The 18664-nt window shown below is 49.1% G+C and overlaps 1 protein-coding gene across 3 annotated transcripts in view; it reads right to left on the reverse strand.

The window, feature by feature from the left end:
- LOC117002114 (immunoglobulin superfamily DCC subclass member 4-like) overlaps positions 1 to 18664 on the reverse strand; it is an 87250-nt gene that overhangs the window by 27316 nt on the left and 41270 nt on the right. For all 3 annotated transcript variants that reach the window (XM_033070940.1, XM_033070939.1, XM_033070938.1), the window contains exons 4-5: positions 17758 to 17891; positions 1884 to 2018 (exon numbers count right to left, since the gene is read on the reverse strand). In XM_033070940.1, the coding sequence (XP_032926831.1) occupies positions 1884 to 2018; positions 17758 to 17891 (269 nt within the window). The remainder of the gene's footprint in view (positions 1 to 1883; positions 2019 to 17757; positions 17892 to 18664) is intronic.

Here is an 18664-nt window from a genome sequence, read left to right on the forward strand (position 1 = left end):
CGGGCCATGAGCTGCCTTGTCCCCATTCTCCAGGTTGGGTGCTCAGCACTGCTGAGTAGGGAAGGAGGAAAGGACAGTTCTGTATCATTGGCCAGAAGCCAAGATGTCCTTCTACAACTTCAAGTGGCCCTGGGCTCCTCAGCATCATAGACAATGGTGCATTGCATATTCTCAGCATCACTCTGAGGTCAGAAACTCGGGGATATTGGCATTGGTACCTCTAAGTGAGTGTGGGAGACAAAGCCAAGAGCTGGGAACAAGCTGAGGAAAGGCTTGGATGGGAGGTCTGGCACAAGTCTGCAGACTGGGAGGACCAGCCAATTTGTGCAGCACCACTGCACCACCAGAACTTGTCCCTCTCCAGCTGTCCCTCTCCTCCTCTTCAGCACTGCCTGCCTTTACCTCTGCAACTTCAGCTGAGCCTGGAGCTCACACTGAACAAAATCCACACCTCCACTGTGAACAGCTGCACTGACTTAGCACCAACAGCAGGTCCTCTGCCCCCTCCCTGCATTTTGGGGGTCTTCAGATGGCCTCACAGTTCAGTGGCGGCACACTCAGAGCAGACAATCTGCACACCCGGTTTGCACTGGAGCAGTTGGTTGGAAAACTGAGTCCAGATGGTAGCAATTAGCTGACACCACCAAGGCTGGCAAGAGCCAAACTGGCAACCTGGAGGTACATCCTTGGTGCTCCCTACATCACTGATGGTCCAGTAACCCAGCCTGCTCCTTAATGAAGGCTTGGAAATAAACTTGTGTAACTCAGAATGACTTGCACTGTTACTCCATCCATTGAAATTGAAGAGTCCACACAAGGAAGGACACTGGGAACAAGCAAACACTTGAAAATAAAGCATGGAAAGAACTGGTTCACCAATCATTCCCCCTCCACCCTTGTCTTCCTTCCTTACAAAAAGCTTTCATAATGATAATTAACATTATCTACTTTACCATGGGCATCAGCAGATCTCAGTAAAGCAGTAAGTGATCTAGCATGGGAATGCTGAGCATTTGTAATTGTAAAGTGCAGGGGATAAACTAGAAACATTTCTGCCATAACATTTAAGCCTTGCTCATTTGATTTCCAAAGTGGTATCCTCTGAGGTTTTTTTGCTCCTTTTTTGTGGGAAAGAGGAAATATTTTTATATGCTAAAATCACTGCCTGTGGACAAATCTGGGCTGCAAACCAACCACAATAAACGGCTACAGGGGAGAGGAGTCTTAAATTGTGACCTGGATTTATGAAAATGACTGAGAGCCTTTTCTGGGGGAGAATCAACCTCTGAGCTGATAATGTCTTCAGTCAGAGCCTCTAAAACACATCTGATGGATGTGACTCTCAGTGAAGTGACACTGGCATCCAACTTGTGACTTTGGCTATCAGCCCTGGGTAACATCTGCCAGCCCAGCTCATTCATACACCTCTGACAAGACCTAAGCAGCTCCTCCTCCTTCCATTCAACAAAAACCTCCCAGTAACAGCCCCAGTCATCCAAGGATTAACAGCTTTTATCAAGTTTTATAATCCTGCAAGATAATACAAGCTGTTTCTCCAGTGCAATGGCAGATTCCACAGAATCCCCAGTAACCTTGGGAGGAGTGGCACCTGACCCCATCTCATGACCTTTACTGCTCCAGTTCACAAGAGAAAGACTAATTTAGATGAATATGTATCCAGGCACAGGTCAAACAGCTATAAATTGAACTGTGTTTTGAAACCTTCAAGATTTAACTAATAATTCCACTTTAGCAAGGACACCCCACCTGTGTCATTAGGTACTGATGTTACAAGCACCCTTCCTGTCCCAGAATCTTCCACTCCTAGTAGATTTTTGGGATGTAATGTCCAACAGAAATGTAGTCCTGTCCCTCACACTCACCTTGTCGTATCCAGGAGACAAAGGGGGTGGGGTCAGCAGCTGCCATACACTCCATCACCACACTCTCCCCAGCCACCACCGTGGTGTTCTCTGGAGCAGCAACAATGGTGACATCTCCTCCTGCTGGCTGGGAACCTAATGCCAAAAATTAAAAAAGAAAGTCTGTCCTTCCAAGATACAAAGTTCCCAGAAAAAAAAACAACAGAATGTTGAGCATTGGCTCCCCAGCTGCACCTCCCTGGGCAGACTCATGAGTGGAAATGGTTCAGGTCCACTTGGGGGAGAAAAACAGGTCTTGCTTTTATATGACTACAGAATTTTTACTAAAGAAACAATCTGCCCAGCAAAATTTTCTCTAATCATGCGGGTTTTAATAAAAGGATTTTCACATGGAAAACAAGTAGAATTTCAACCCAACACCTTCATGAACTGTTTTTACACGGATGTTTACTCATTAGACGAAACAAGACACTGCTGTCTTCAAACAGAGCAACACCAACACTCGCCCTCCACCAAGGCATTGGAGCAGCTCAGAAAGAATCCAGTCACTTGGCTAAAGAAATTCTAATAGCCAGATGCTGGACTGTAAACTGCAACACAGAGAGGTCATGGTTGTGTCCTGGCCTTCACCTGACAGCACAGAGACTGATCAGTCATCCCACATCTGGAGGAGACAGTGCTGTGCAGCTTGTACGTGCACAGACCAAGAGCCAACACTTAAATCAAGCAAGGTTTACAGGAAGGTCTCCAGGCTGTATTGCACAATGCCTTGACAATGGGATGGGGATATTCTGCTTGAAATGAACCTTCTGCCTGTGTCTGCCCACTGCTGAGCAGAGGTTAAGGGAAGGTCAAGGAAATGCCTTTGCAGCGGCCAAATTTCTGTTGTCAGATGAAAACAACCGGAGCACTCTTGAGCAGTCCAGACTGTTCATGACCCTCACCAGCTCCTCCAGCTCTCTCAAATACCTTTCAATCTGGGGGAACTTTGTTGTTGTCCTTATGAAGGGAGAAATAATTGTAGAGGAGTCACGTAGTACCAGTAATACTTAGGCCTGCAATGAAAGTTACCGGCAGCAGGTCTCAAACAAATAAAAGCAGGACCTTTCTGAACTCAGTGTATCAAGATGCTGCAGAGTTCAAAACCCAAGAAATTCAGACAAGCTCAAAGGACACATTTACCAGCACTGTTAAATGTGGTCTCATTACAGTCCCCAGCCCAAAATATTCCTGACTGGGATAGTCTGGGACCCTGATTGTCAGATGCTGAGGGAGATGTCCAAGGAAAGCATCGTGTCCTCCCTGCCCAGTTTCTTTACGTGTTGTCCTCTAGCACCTGCTCTGGTCACTTCTCGAGACTGGCACCAGCCATTCATGCAGCATCCAAACACCTCACTCATATCTGAATTCTTTGGGGATAGAAACCAGAGGAGCTTCAGCCTCACAGGCAGAGCTGCCTGCATGGCAGGAGGCCACAGAGCTGCACTGAATGTGCTGTGCTCAGCCCAGCCCCAGGCTCGGTGCCAGTCAGTCTCAGCAGGGCAGTTTTGCCAAAGCATTGGTTCCACGCTGAAATGTTCTCGCAGTCCATACGTGCGTGAAAGGGATTTCCATCTCCAGTATTACGTGAGCACAGTCAAAAGGAGCCAGCAGAGTCCCTGAGGCACCAAGGGAAACCGGGAGCAAGCAGGAGCCAGTGCTTGTCCAGCAGATGGAAGCAGAGACCGAGGAGCGCCCACAGTGCCTGACCTGGGGCCGGGGCCGGACCACGCTGACCTGCAATGCCAGCCCTGAGCAAACACCAGCAAGAGGAGCTGCCCTGTGGCAGGGAAGAGCCAGGCCAGAGTACCCTACACAGAGGGGTTGGTGTGGACAGGCAAACCCAGCCTCCTTCTGGGCTGACCAGGATTTTGCTCTGTCACATCCACTGCTGCTCCCACTGTCCACATCCACGGACACCTGAGCCTCACAGCCAGCACCTGGCTGCAGCAGGACAACTCGGGGGACAGCATAGGGAAGAAAACTCAGCAGATATGGATTCTTAAAACTCACTGACAATCAGATTAAAATCCTGGTCACCCTGAACTACTGAGACAGAAAATGGACTTAATGCAAAAACCAGCAGGAGAGCTTCCACCCCAGGCACATAAGCTCAAGGATCAGAGAAACTCAAGGCTGCAACAGCAGCTTTCTTTTAACCCCAGCTCTAGTTCAACAAAGCACTAAAATCCACAAGTAATCATTAGTCCTGCACAAGAACTGAGCACAGGTACTCCAGTAAGGCCCTGTTGATGGGTGAGGCTGCTCTGCACGTTGTTAATGCAAGGTCTCCACCCCATATGGCACAGAGGGATGAGAAAGGACAAGGAGAAAGATCTTTCCAGCCAGGATTTGGAAGGAAACACATGGAAAAGCATCAGAAACAAAGGCAAAGGGTTTTAAGCAGTCATTGCAGAGAAAGCCACAGTGCTGGAAAGACACTGGAGAACCCAATGAGTTGTGATGAGTGAACTGGAGAAAATGGAGAAAGGAGCCAGGGGAGGAGCTGCTCTGTGCTGAGCAGGGCTGGATTGGTCACACATCTCCACCCAGCCCTGCTCAGGCCCAGCTCACCCTGTACAGGGCTCAGTGAGCCCAATATGCCCACCCTGGACACCAATCACTGCCTGCAGGGCCAGGGCAGCTTCAGAGGAAAATGAGCAGGGAAGCAGCAGACACCACACATCCTGGGAGCAGGAATATCCATGGTAGGACTTCCAGCCTGCCCTGGAACTGAGATTCTTTACCCAGCACCACCAGCTACCACGTACCTGCTGGGCAGGACATGGCTGAGACATGTCTGTGTGCAAAAAGCTGTCCTTTTCTGCACTGCTGGGGAAAAAAATAAATCTAGAGTAAAAAATAACACCAGCCAGATGGTAATATATTCCCTGCCAGATTTCCAAGCAGCTTTCTCTACCAAGCTTAGAGCAGAGAAATAGAGAAAGCTGCTCAAACCTGACTAACACACTCATCTGTTCCATCAGGTGCATGGCCCCAGGTGCTGACTGGCAAAGGCACTTTACAGGTTATAGAAGCTTCACCTCAAGGCACTTGTCCTGTATCACCTGGTCCCTGACAGCTGTCTGGTAGTGCTGTCAGTCACTAGGAGAGGGGTTTTACCTTAGTTTCAGCCTTGAAAAACTATTGGGAAAACATAGTTCAGGCCCCATATCTGATTATTACTGAAAATTATATTACAAACATAAACAGTGCTGCTTGCTTTCCCAGTGCATTCCTGGGTGTGTGAATGGATGAATGCCCCTTGCACTTCTTGCAGACACAAACATTTCTTTCCAGCTTTGTATTCTATTGTGGGTCTCTCAGAGCAAGTCCACAAGTCAAGTTTCTCTTCAAACTGAACCCCTCTGGAGCACATTTTTCCCTTGCCACCTCTCCAGGCTGGTGGGACACAATGGATTGCAAGTTCACCCCTACAAAACAAACCATGTTCCATTGAGGAGTTCCCAAGAACAGTACTCAGCTAACCAGGGAAATCTCCACACAGGGGATTCCAACACACATCAAAGAGTAAAACCAACGTGAGGCCTTTTGTCTCCACTGCCATTAAGACAATTTCAGGTCAAGAGGGAATATTGTCAGAACCAAAGGGAAAAAAGAGCTGCAGTTTCCAAGACATCTTTCACTGCCTGAACAAAACAGGTCACTGAATGCACCTGCGCCATGCTGGCTGCTCTGGGGCATTAAAAGCTTTCACAGAGCTGCTATTTAAAACTTGGGCTTTGAGATCTCTCCCCCTCTGCCAGCTTTGTTTTGTCTCTCCAAGCAGCAGAGCTGCTCCAGGCAAAAGCTTTGCACAGCCCAAGGCACAACCCATGGATTCACATCAAAACTCTCCATCACTGAGGTCTTTGTGGACTTTCTGCCCTTCTGAATCAGATGGATCAATTTTACCCTCTTTTACTGGAAAAAACACCTCTGGAGTGCCAGGAATGGTCTGGGATCACTGGGAACAGTGCACAGAACTGAGGGAAATTTTCAGGGCACTGAAAGAGTTTGAGAAGGCAGCTCTCCTCCTGCATAGTTTGTTAACCCCTGCACAGGAGACAACAAAGGTGCTACCACAGACCAAGAGCTCAGACCTACTGATCAGCTCCAGAAACATTTCAAAATATTGCCTGCAGTTTACTGTTTCCAAATGACTCACTACGAAGGACTTCTCAGTTTTCTACTTTCCTGTTATAAGACAGAGGAGTCAGGCCAAACCTGAGTGCTCCACTTTGCTGTACCACTGCTCTCCCAGGCATCCCTCAGTGCCTGGAGCTGGGTTCAGGGCAGGCACAGAGGAAATACAACAAAGTATTTAAGATGATGTGTGTTATAAATCAAAAAGGAGGTGGGGAGGGGAGCACAGGGAACCTGTGAGTGAGCAGCCAGACACACCTCAGCACACCCCTGAGGCTGCCCAATGCCCACAAATTCAATTGTGTCATTTCACAGCAAAGGTGAACCCTGAGCAGGGATGTCAAGGGAGGCACCAAGGGGAGCTGCTTGGGACAAAGCTCAAAATGTTTATTTGCTTATGGTTTGAGTTATAACATCCATCAGTGATTTCCAGCTCCAAGAGTTCATAACTTGGCTCTGCCTCTAATGCATCTACAATTCAAGAGCGATCCTCTCCCGCCTCCCTGCTCTTGTTAGTGCAGAGTCTCAGCAAAGAATTCAGGCAGTGCAACAGGAGGAAAATGCTTTTTGTTCAGCCAATTTGTGATGGTCGTTTGCAGTGACAAGAGGATGACTTCTGGGATGGGAACTAACACCTCTCTCCCGATTCCATGAACACTCTGCCTTGGCAGAAGTGCTGGAAGGTTAAACATGACTTGCATGGCGACACATTCAGCTCTCAGCTGTCAGCAGGTCAAGATTTGGAGATCTCTGACAATCAAGCAACAATCTTCTGTTCTGCGAACTTTCTCACCCTCTCTGGAGGAGGAGCATGAAACCTTATTCATCCCTGCGAGCCTCCTCCGGGAATAGATCCTAGAACTGAGCAGCTGTTCATTAGAGAAAGTCAATGCTGTCACTGCTGTTATTCTGCAGACAATAAAGGAGCAAATTATCCATTGCAAAGCACACACCTTCAAAAATGCAGGCGCTGTGTTTGCAGAGCATGTCCTACTCCCATCCCCAGCTCTCTCCCTTGTCTTGGATAACTCACAGACCTCCTGGACTGTTAGGGAAGGAGCTGACAGCAACTGTGGAGGAGAAAAACATCCTCCAGACCTGCCTTTCTCCTCCCTTTACACTGCCTTGGAAATTTATCTGTAATTTATTTCTACTTCAGGACAGGATAAATAGCATGTAAAATATCTAGGCAAGACTTTTACCTGGTTGTATTCAAACACATGGAATATTTGCTTTGGGGGCAATAGAAACAATGTCAGACACACCTCAGCATGCTTAGCAATATGAATTTCTTCTTTTCTAACTGCTCTCACTTGAAAATGGCAAGGCACAGCTTGGGAAAGCAAAAAGGACTGGCACATGGGACTTTTCCTAAGTGACTACAGAAGGTGAGTGGTGCCCTTTCAACACTCTAAATCAGGCATCCCAATGGTCCTAAGTCAAAAACTGCCTCCTCTTATCCCCAAATGCAGGCACATATCCATTCTGAAACTTTGCTATACCAATGCCTGTGGCAGTTTGGATCCAAGTTCTGTTACCCTGTCATAGAAGCATGGGATGACTTTTGGTTACAAGATTATGGACCCAATTCCCCAGAGCTTTACTGCTCTCAGAACTCATCCTCTGCAGCCTTTGGTTCCCAAGTCTTGCAGATCTTTTAGGTGTGTGCCTCAGCAGAAACCACAGCACAGACAGTGTTTTGGTACTGGGACTGCACAGGTTGCCCCAGTACAATGTGTCAGAACCAGTGCTCACAGAAATGTTCCTTTCCTTTCCCTTCCCAGCACCTGTGGAGTGTCTGGGTCAGCACCTGAGTCACCCAGGAAGGGAGGCTGAGAAGGAACTAGTCTTCCATTGCTCAGTGTATTGGATTAAAAGGCTCTTTCTGCCCTATAATACAGATGAGCTCAATAAAACAGTTTTGTATTGTCTTTTTACCTCATGCCTTCCAAACGTTTTGCAAGCAATTATGCATTTGTCAATGCAAACTCTGAACTGAAAATCTGAACAGGGAAGAATTTATCTCCATGCTTTGGAATGAGGGAATCTCTCTTCCTCCTTACAAAGGTGGTGTTGCAGCAGAGCAGTGACATATCCTGTCATCTTTAAAGCAGCACACAAAGAAACATGGGTAAGTGATTAAAACACAGAAGTTCAATCACTTTTCAGTGCTATTAAAAGACCTTCACACACAGCAATTGGTAGGTCAAACTACCATCCCAAAATCCCCAACAAAGAAGTCAGTAAACAGATCCTAAAATATATGGTCCAACCTACACCTCACAAAACCTGCTCCTCTGCTGTTTGTATGTATGTGAAAAACAGAGAATTGAACAGAATAAATACACTTCTCTGATTAAAAAAAGATGCAGAGAGATTAATTAGTTTGGAAGAGGAGTCTGTTTGCTGGCTGGACCACACCTGCCACAGCTTCTGGGGTCTCTCCTCAGAGAGTGGCAGGAGAAGCTGCACTAGGAACAGCTTCTCATTTGGCTTGAGAAACAGCCTGCCCAACATTTCCCCCCAGTTCCACCTCTGTGTCTGCAAGCTCTGGGAGCACATGGATCCCAGTCCAGACAGGCAAAGGGGCCATCAGGCACTCCTCTTTCATTCCTCTCAACTTCTTTATACAGCTGACAGATTTCAGCTCAGAAATTAAATCCTTTAATGTACTAGCTCAGCCACAAGCTGACACCCTGAACTCTCTGTAACCAGAAGCCCAGAGAGAGTGGCAGGTTTCCAGGAATTGCTTTGCATTTTAGGGGGGCTCTTCCCCCACTCCCCAAACCCTTGATCCTTCAGCCTGTGGAGTTTTGTACGCCCAGGGTACATTCAGCTCTGCTGCAAAGCAATCAGAGTGCTTTGCCCACCACTCCAGCTCCTGTAAAGCTGTCAACATTGGCTCTCTGTTTGCGTACATGCATTTGGAACTGCTCCTCATCACGCCAAAAGGGACGGGAGCCAGCCAGACTGCAGGACGCATTCCTGCTCGCTTCCCCAGAGCGCTTGGAAGCGCCTCCATTTGCACCGCCCCGAGCCGGAGCCAGGCAAAATAAACACGAGGGGCTGTGCCGGCAGCTGCGGCCAGGCACTGCACACAGCTCTGAGAAATGGGCTCTTCTGCCTCCTGCCACAGGCCAAAGGCTTGCACTCCTCAGCCCTTCAGGCATCTCAATCCTCAGAAGCCTGAAGATACAGCACAGAGAGTTTCTGGGAGGCAGAAGCAGCAGCCCATGGAGATGGAATGTGGCAGAGGCAAAAGGAAACCGCAGCTCAGGGCACAGTGGATGCTGAGCCCTAACAGAAGGTCTGTGTTGGAGCAGCATTGATAGTGTCATCAATTTAGATAATAACTACTGATTAATAAGCCTGCCTTGGCACATTTCCATGGACTTCTGTGCAAACAAATTCCGTATAAGAAAGTCACTCAGTGTGCAGAGGGAGTTGAGCCTCTAGATCAGGTGAGAGGCCAACAAGGAGGAGTGAAGAAAGGAGCAGATGTAGCTCAGTGTCTCTATGTGGAGAAAAGCAGAACAGCCTCCCTGCCCTAACCCTAAGACCCAGACAGCTTATGTTTCTCAAGCTGAGCCATTAAAGCACTGCAAGCTCCAGCCATTCCCAGGCAGCTGCCAAAACCAGGGACTAGAAAAACAGGACTACAAGAGGATGTTTTGTAATGTCACCACTGCAACAGGAACCTCCACAGTACACCAGGAATGTCTCTCAGCTGACAACCAGTCAGGATGATGTCCCAGCTTCCCTGCTGGACCAGGCTCTGCTCCAGTGGTTCAAGTCAGTCTCCCATGGTCTCTGTCACTGACTTCTTGTGCTGCTCTGGGCACATCTCTCAGCATCTCTGAGACTCCATCTGCTCATGGATTATAACAGCTATTCACAGAAATGACGTGCAAAAGTAATAGCCAGAGAGCATCAGAAGACCCTTAACAAAAGCCACACCCGTGCCTTAAATATAAACACCCCCCAAATCAGTAAACATGAAATGGCCCTGGGGACATAAGCTTGCCTGCCTCCATGTTCCTCATGGGAACATCCTCATACCTTTTTAACCATCATTACACCAGCTCTTTGTCACTATCCTAAGGCAGCACACAACCTTCCAGGATGATACCTGAGGAACCTTCAAGAAAAAGAATTTACCTCTTGCAGAGAAATGACACAGACATGGTCACCAGAAGACCACTCTGGCTCACAAGTCACTCTGAAACTCCTCCTAACTCACTTTGCCTCAGTGACTGGAGCCATTTCACTCCAGTCCCTTCCTCCTTTTGCTCTGAGGCTGATGTTTCCCAGGGTCTGACACCTATTTCATCAGCTCTATTTGCAATTCAGATTTATTTGTAACATCAGATCCATTTGCAATTCAGGCACATCCAGCGACAGCAGGGAGGGATGAGGCTGGTGGCCCTGGACTGTGCAGGAAGGCACAACCTGCTTTTCTCTGTGACCACAGCTCCTGCTCTGCCCCATTCCCTCTGCCAGAGCAGCCATCCACTGTCCCAGGCAGCTTTGAAAAGAGGAACATTTTGGGAAGGGATCTTGCAGTGGGGTCTCCTCGATGCCAGGTACACAGAATGCTTCCCACAAGCAACGCTGTGAACACACAACATGCTGGGAGCCCACAGTAACACAGTCTGGCAGCAAACTGAGACTGCCAACTTGGAAGGGAGAACTAAAAGCAGATGGATGCATCTGCATTCGCTCAGGACAATGCAAATCTGCTTTTCTAGGAAAAGTCTGGAAGAAAAGCTGGTTTTCCATGGGGGAAAACCATCACTGATATTCACAGATTCTGTCAAAGCCCTTTAGCTGGACACTGCTGGGTGCCACAGAGAACCCCGATCGAGGGCTGTGCACTAAGACAGTGTTTGGTGACACCACCTGCCCCTCCTTATCACATCCTTCCTCTCTCTTCCTGCTCTTCATTCTTGTCCACAATCCACTTGGCATTGCCCCCTGGCTGCACCAGAAACAGAGCTGGGCAAGAACAGCTCTGATACAGCAGGCAAACTCCCAGCTGTGTTCTGAGCCATCCCTGGCATCCAAGATATCCAAGTGAGGGCTGGGAGCAGCCCAGCTCTGCTCCTGACTCAGCCTCCCCTGAGATCCAGGCCCACTCCTCCCATTCCTGTTTCTCAGCACCCCTGTAGGTACTGGTGGGTCCTGGAGACAGGGACATGTCTGTCCCGTGTTAAAAGCAATGGGATTAGACACCACCATGAGCTTTGCTATGCTCCAGACACTTCCAACATCCTCACTCCAGCTGCTGGATGCTGTCAGTGCTGGAGGGCACCACCAGCCCTCGACCTCAGAGAGCTGCTGAGGCACAGCTGTAACACCAATGATTAATAATTAACTAGTGTCATCAGGAGCCCAGCCACATCAACCTTCCTGCCCTGCAGTCCACTGCAAGCTGCTGACCTAATTATGGTCTCAATTCCTAGCTCCCTTCCAGCCTCCCCATGCAGGCATAACCTGTCCCACACACCCTCCAGGACAGGCTAGGTGTGATCTCTGCAGTGCAGATGTGCTGATGCTCCACAGGATTGCAGCACCACCAAGGGACTCTGGGCCTACTGCTTAAACCCTGCTTCAGTCTGAGCCTTACAAAACACCAGCTGTTATTTCAGGAAGCCTCAAAAATGCATCAGACGTGAATTGGTGAGAGATGCATGCAGAGAACACCAGAGGACCACAAACCACGCCTGAATCCAGACATCACTCATCTTCAGGGGCTGGAGGCAGAGTAACACATGAGCCTGGCCACATCTGACAGCTCTGAACATCATGCACAGCTACCACTGCATGTGGATTAGACCAGTTTCCCCTTAGGACCTGGAAACAGCTCACCTATTCCCAGCTGTACATCCCTTGTTCTGCTCTATTATCCTTGACACCTCTGTTGCCACTCACTTCAGTGCCATCCCCGGGCTTAGCTGTTGTGCTTAATGGGAGGTGAGGGCTCTGCATTTTGTATCAAACCCTCTGTCACTGCGGGCTGCTGGAGCTGTCAGGAGTGTGGCATGTCATAGCCCCACAGAACTTCACAGACAGCTGAGCTGGAGCTCCCCTTGGGCTCCCAGAGCAGGCTGCTGACACTGGAGCTATGAGCAGCTTTCCCTCGGCGATGTGAAGGGTGTGAAGCATCTTGGCCCTGCAGGAACCCCAGCCAAGCAGAGCTGTGTGGCTGGATGGGTGCCTGACACACATCTGCACCAGCCTTTCATAAGTTTCACCCAATATCTATGGGCTCAATCCTGTTCCATGCATGCTTGAAACCCACCAGCAGTGACAGGCTCAGTAAAGGGAGATGGAGTTAAAGTTTACAGCTTGTTCGACAGAAAGTCACTTCTGGCTTTAAAGATCTATTTATTAAGCAAGAAATGTTGCATACCTACTTGATCTTGCCATCCTCTGAATTCACACTTGCCATGGCTTGCTTAGCACCTTCTGCCACAGGCAGGAGCAACAGCATTACAGAATCCATCAGATGCATTATGCAAACAGCTTCAGATACCTGCTCCCCAGGAAACCAGAGCTGAGAAACACTCGTAAACAGAGTCCTCTTGGCTGAGCTTTTGGTACAGAGCAGTTCCCTGCTTAACTGCTAGAGAAGTGAGAGATCAGAGGGCAAAGAAAAATGGGATGCTAAAAGGAGAGAGGAAAAAGTGACAGTTCTGTGTCCTGCACACAAGGCACAAGGAACAGGAACATGGCAATTGCAGGCTGGAATAGGGATGTCTCCTTCTCCAGAGGTGATGCATCACTTCTTGGCTGTGCCAACAACTCACAGCAAAAATGCAACTGTGTTACCCCACCTCACACCTTCTCTCCCTACACATTCCCACAACTCATGCCTCCCAGAAGTGTGCCATGCCCACACACACCTGTGGATAGCTCTGCCCCCACAACCACACAGGGCCCTGCTGCCCCTGCAATGGGCTCCTGCTGGAGGAAAACCACCCCAATCCAGGTGGGACCATCCCTCCACTCTGGTCAATGCTGCCCTTCACTGTCAGTGGCAGCACACACAGGATCAATGCCCAGCTGTGGTCAGGGTGGTCAGCCCAGGGCAGCACTGACCCAAATCCAAACTTCCCTGCCCCCTGGCTGCCCAGTACCTGTGCTGGAAGCTGTGAGGGGGGCAGAGCACGTGGCCAGGGCTCGGGCTGGGTGCCAAGCCATCATCCAGCACGTCATTCGCACATGCAGGGACTGAAAATCCACTTGTGGTAACAGCACGTCTGTTTCTGCGAGGTGGTGGCCAACTGTGAGTGCTGCTCACTTCATCACCACCTTCCCCTCCATCCCTAAAGCTCATCCCAGTCAAGAGCTGTATTTTCCTACACCCCTTTGGAGCAGGAACCACCCCATCCCAGGCTCTGTGTTGGTACCTGCAAGGCACTGCAACACAAACACCAAAAGAACAAAAAACGTGAAGGTGCTTCAGCTGCCTCCCAGCTCTGTCCCTGTTATCACATTCATACAAATATTTGGCTGAAAAATCCATTTCCTGGGACACTGCTGCAGCAAGCTGCTACAACTGTCAGTGTAAATGATGTTCTGCCAACGGCAATCTCACAGTGTCATCTCTAATAACACGGCACTAAATCCCAGCTCGGGGGGATGTGCTCAGCTGCTGGGAGACTCCTCCATGGCTCACTCAGCCCAGACCTCCACCCATCACCCTGCTCTGTTCTCCAATTCCTGCATTATTGCAGCACAGGGAGATTCTGATTCCTGACAGTGTGGTTTGAGGCAAAGGTTTTTCCCACACGTGTCACAGCAGTCATGGGCACCCCACATGTACAGAGCAGGAACAGGGTACAGAGGGCAGGAGGAGGGGAAATCCCACACCCACACTGACATACATGTCCACACCTCTCTCTCTATGTGCCCCTAAATGCCCTCCATAATCACTCTCCACACTGACCCATCCCTTCCAAAAGGGCAACTCCAAGGTTATTTATTACATTATCCCTATTTACAGAAATTCAAACATTGAGGAACTGATTCTCCTCTGCAGCCCAACAACAGAGAGGGAGAGACAAGCCAGGAGTCCTGGCTCCCAACACCACACTTTGACAACCCTTCTGCAATAACCAATAAATATAAAGACACAAACACTGAGATCTACATGAAGGAGCTCTGGGGTCAGGATTTCAAACTTGTTTCTACCACTCCAGTGTGAGAAAACTATTCTATTCTAAAATTGCCAAGGTTTTTAACTTTCTTTACATCACCTGGGGGACACCACACTGCTTATACATACTCAAAAGGATTAAAAAGTAAGGAGGAATAACAATTTATTCAAGATTCCCAATGCTTTGCAACTAAAACTAATAGGATGAGTTGCAGGGAAGTGAGATTTGGGTTAGCTGTAGAGAAGAGAGATCCCAGCATTCATTCAGTGGGGAAGATGCAATGGAAATTAGGGGAGGCACACTCCTTGTGACATTTAAAAACAGAATCGCTCAAATCTTTGTAAAAGTTTACTGTTCTTGCAGCAGCACAGCTTTTGAGTGTTATTTGTGCTACATTATGCCAGTTGTGGGGCAAACACACAGCAAGAGGGAGTCCCTACTCTCATGAAAACACACAGAGAGCAGGTGTGTGCAGGACATGGAGGGAAAGCAAAGTGACCTGCTGAGACCACATATCATGCTCCCCAAGCCCTTCTGCTACTCTACTCTGAGAGCTGCTTTATGAAGCATGACAACACCTCTGTGTGTATGTCAAGAACCTGGGAACACACCCAGGACACACAGGGAATTAGTTCTTTATCTGCAAGTTCAGAGTAGGGCTCCAGAGCCTGCTTCCAGAAACAGGAGCTACAAGAAACAAGACACAGCTGACCCCAAGGAGCCTGGGAAAGCATCCCACAGCCAGCTCCTAATGCCCTTTTTGGCAGAGAGAGCCCCAGTGTTCATTCATCACCTGTCCAGGTGAGGGGTGAAGGGACAGAGCTGCCAGATGTGTTTGGGACTCTGTCCGCTGGGGAGCAGTGCAGATCCAAGGGGAAAATCCAATCCCTCCCTGTCTCAGCAGCAGGCTCTGTTTCAGGGCTCTGTTTCAGGGCTGTGTGACTGTATCCTGCTGTCCTGTCTGCTCTCTTCCCTTCCAGCTCCAAATGCCGCTTCCCCAGGGAAGGTCTGGAAATTTGCACCATGAAGTCTGCACAGCCGAAACATCTGCAGCCCTGCCCTGCCTGGGGACAGGCAGCATGTGCTCAGCCAGACACACAGCACAGCCCCAACTCCCCCCAGGACAGGGAAGTCACACTGCCCAGGGAAACACTTCTGGGGTTTTTAGGGGCCATGGTAATTGTTAATGTTGTTTTTACTGGGAAAAGGCTTTTAGTAAGGACGATGGGACAATTCCCAGCCATCATATAAGGAACAGGGAGGGAGGGGGGAAGAACAGGACAAATGGGCAGAAGAGTTATAAGGAAACATTCTTCTGCCATGCACAGCCCATTCAAATCCTTCTGGCTGGAAGGCAGAGGCACGAATACAAAAAGTTCCCAGGCCTGATCCTTGGAAGCATTTGCATTGCCACCACAAAACCCCAAAATCTGCCAGGGGCACAGCCTCCAGCATCATAACACAGCACTGCCAGTGGGACAGCAGGTGAGGAAACACCAGGTCCCACTGCACAAACCTTTTCTGGGGCCCTGGCAGTGCAGTGGGACTGAAAGGGACTGTCACCTTTTCTTGGCATAAAGGAGTCCCTAGCCAGGAGCAGGGAGGGAAGAAGCAGTTTAGCTGCCCCTGTCTGCAGACACATAGGAGTTTGGTCCCTGAAATTTCCAAATAAGCAACACTAAATAGCTGTATTTCAATCTATTGTTCTTTTCTTGTCCATTTTTGAGTTTATTTTGTTTTTTTCCCCCGGAATTCTTTGTTTTGGTTTAGTTTGGTTTTGTTTTTCACAGTCAGGAAAGGATTTTGCCTGACTAGTTCACTCCAACTATTATCAGCTGCTTCTGAACAGGGAGGAAAAGACTTCTCAAGCCAGTGCAAGCATCCAAAAATGTGCTCTGATGGTGAAGCACCGAAACAAAAAAGGATCAATACCATGCCAGTCACTCATGGAGGAGTTTACAGCCTGCACAGGTCACTGCAGTTTCCCATCTGTCTCAGAGATACTTCTCCCCAATTATAAAAAACCCCAGAGATTTAACAGGCATGTTTTTCATCACTATCAGCTCAATCTGGTGAAAAACTCAACCTCACATATTTGTTTTAGCAGCCAGCGGGTGGTGTGGTGCTGCAGAAGAGAGATTTGGGTGAGAACTCCAGGCAGAAATCTGCTCAGGCCGGCTGGTGCTCCAGAAGGAACGCTTCCCATTTAACCTCTTCCATTGCCTCCATTTGCAAAGCAGATTAAACATTGCAGAGCTACAAGATGCAATTATGCAGAATGAGTTATGATGCCAAGGACATCAAATTCACCTTTGCAGCTTGATCGATATTAGTTATCAATAGCACAGCAGAGCCAGCACAGGAGCTGTCTCTGGAGCGTGGAACTGCCCATTGGAAATGCTCCCCTCAGCTCTGTGCTTCATTAAACACACAGAGGATCTGGCAGGGGCTGGCAATTAGATACAGAGCATTCAACCACTCACAAATTCTCTGCAGATTCCACCCAGATTACCTCCACGACACAATCCATTGATCAGAGGTGTGTTCTCAGGCTCCACAGTTAATTACACTCCCTGCTGATGGATGAACAGCAAAGCCATCGCTGGGAAAATACATTCTGGGAGCAGAATGCCAAGCAACCCAATCCTGAACAAAGACAAAAGGGGCTGGGAAGGATTTCAAGGTTAAAGCTGCCTGCAAGACACACCAGGGTCGGCACAAACAGGAGACAGACGTGGCAGGGGCACTGTCCTGAGAGAAGGGACAGCTCAGCCAGCCCTGGGGAACGTGTCCACTTGCAGGACAGGGATGATACAAAGCTGGGGAGGCAGCCAGGCCTGCTGGGAAGGATGCTGGAGCCTGGAGACCCCCACTGCACTCATGCTCTCAGCTATGTCCTCATGTCCAGACTTGCCCGCTGCACTCTTGGCTTACAAAGGAAAATGCACTCAGAGGCTGAGGCCCAGACTGGGAGGTGAAGGACAGCTCACACCCAAAGCCTTGCTCCAAAAGCCTGAATCACCAGGAGAAATCCCAGCTGGGGCTGTTCCCAAATACCACACACACATCTTGGAGCTCAGCAGAGCACCAGCAATATGGACACAGAACACAAGCTGGATTTTACTGTGCTCAGCCTCCTCTGGACTGTGCTGGGCAGACACAGCCCTGCCAGCTACTCCAGCCTCCAACTATTCCTCTTGCTTCATCTGTCCATGCCAGCCCTTGCTTCTTCTGCCATCCAAGGCCACTGCAGAGAACATCACCAAAAATGCTGCCCTCTCCAAAGAGCAAATGGGCTGCCTCCTCTCTTCTAACCACCCCAGAGCACAAAGGAATTGTCCCAAGACAGTCTCCTTATCCCATCACAGCAAAGACAAACCTTTCACGAAATGCCTCCTCTGCAAGTTTTAACCAAAGCTGGCCATGCACAGAGCCACACCAGGAGGGGAGGTGGTCACTGATACCTGAGCCCAGCTCCCCCCTCACACAATGACTCCCTGGCAGACCTGGCCCTGGCAGCAGCTCACCTTTCACCACGCTGAGGGTGGCATCGTTGCTGTAGCGCTTGCGGGCGGCGTTGGTTGCCACGCAGTGGTAAATCCCGGCATCGCTCTCCTGCACATCCACGATTTGGAGGACACCATTGGGAAGAGTTATAAACCTGAGTGACCAAAAGGAAGAGTGTGAGACAGGCTATGCCTTACCTCAGATACTCATCACTCCACAACCCTCTTATCCCTCCCTTTTTTCTGGAAAACCTCTCATGTGCAGGTCGTGGTAATGACAGCAAAATGGGATCAGGGAACCCCTGAGCAACCCAACCCATGGCTCTCAAAAAGCTGCAGGTACAGACCTATCTATCACCTCAGAGCCTTCCAAATGCAAAAGCTGCTTCTGGGAGACCAGACTAACAGGACTTTACTGACACAGTGCAAACCAACTCCATACACTCACATTTCTACATACACATTGGTAGATGTCCCCAAGCTTGAGCACACGCTACAGCCATTTTCAGCACTTGCTTTTTACAAAGGTTTGGTTGTCAGACAAAAAACACACTGCAAAGAAGTCTGAACATCATCTTTTTCTTGCTGCACCTCAAGTACATGAAAAGGGACCAATTGATACACAACTGCACCTCCATGGGCCAAAGCAGCCACGACACAGCCACCTGAACCTGCACCATTTCTGGGCTGTAGTGAGTCCTTTCCTTCTTCCACAAGTTTCAGGCTTTCCCAGGGTGACAAACTCACAGCTGGGCCTTCAGCATCCCCTGATTTGCCCATGGGATACTACAGGGAAAGACTTGCACAGAGTGAAATGGCCACACTGCTCACAACATGAACACAATCCTTGCTGCATTACACTGAACAAAGCAGATGATTAGCAATTAGCATAAAAGTAGGAGCAGGCTGTCAGCATCTCCATTTTCTG

This window comes from Catharus ustulatus, chromosome 12 (genome assembly GCF_009819885.2).
Source record: "Catharus ustulatus isolate bCatUst1 chromosome 12, bCatUst1.pri.v2, whole genome shotgun sequence".
NCBI lineage: Eukaryota > Metazoa > Chordata > Aves > Passeriformes > Turdidae > Catharus > Catharus ustulatus.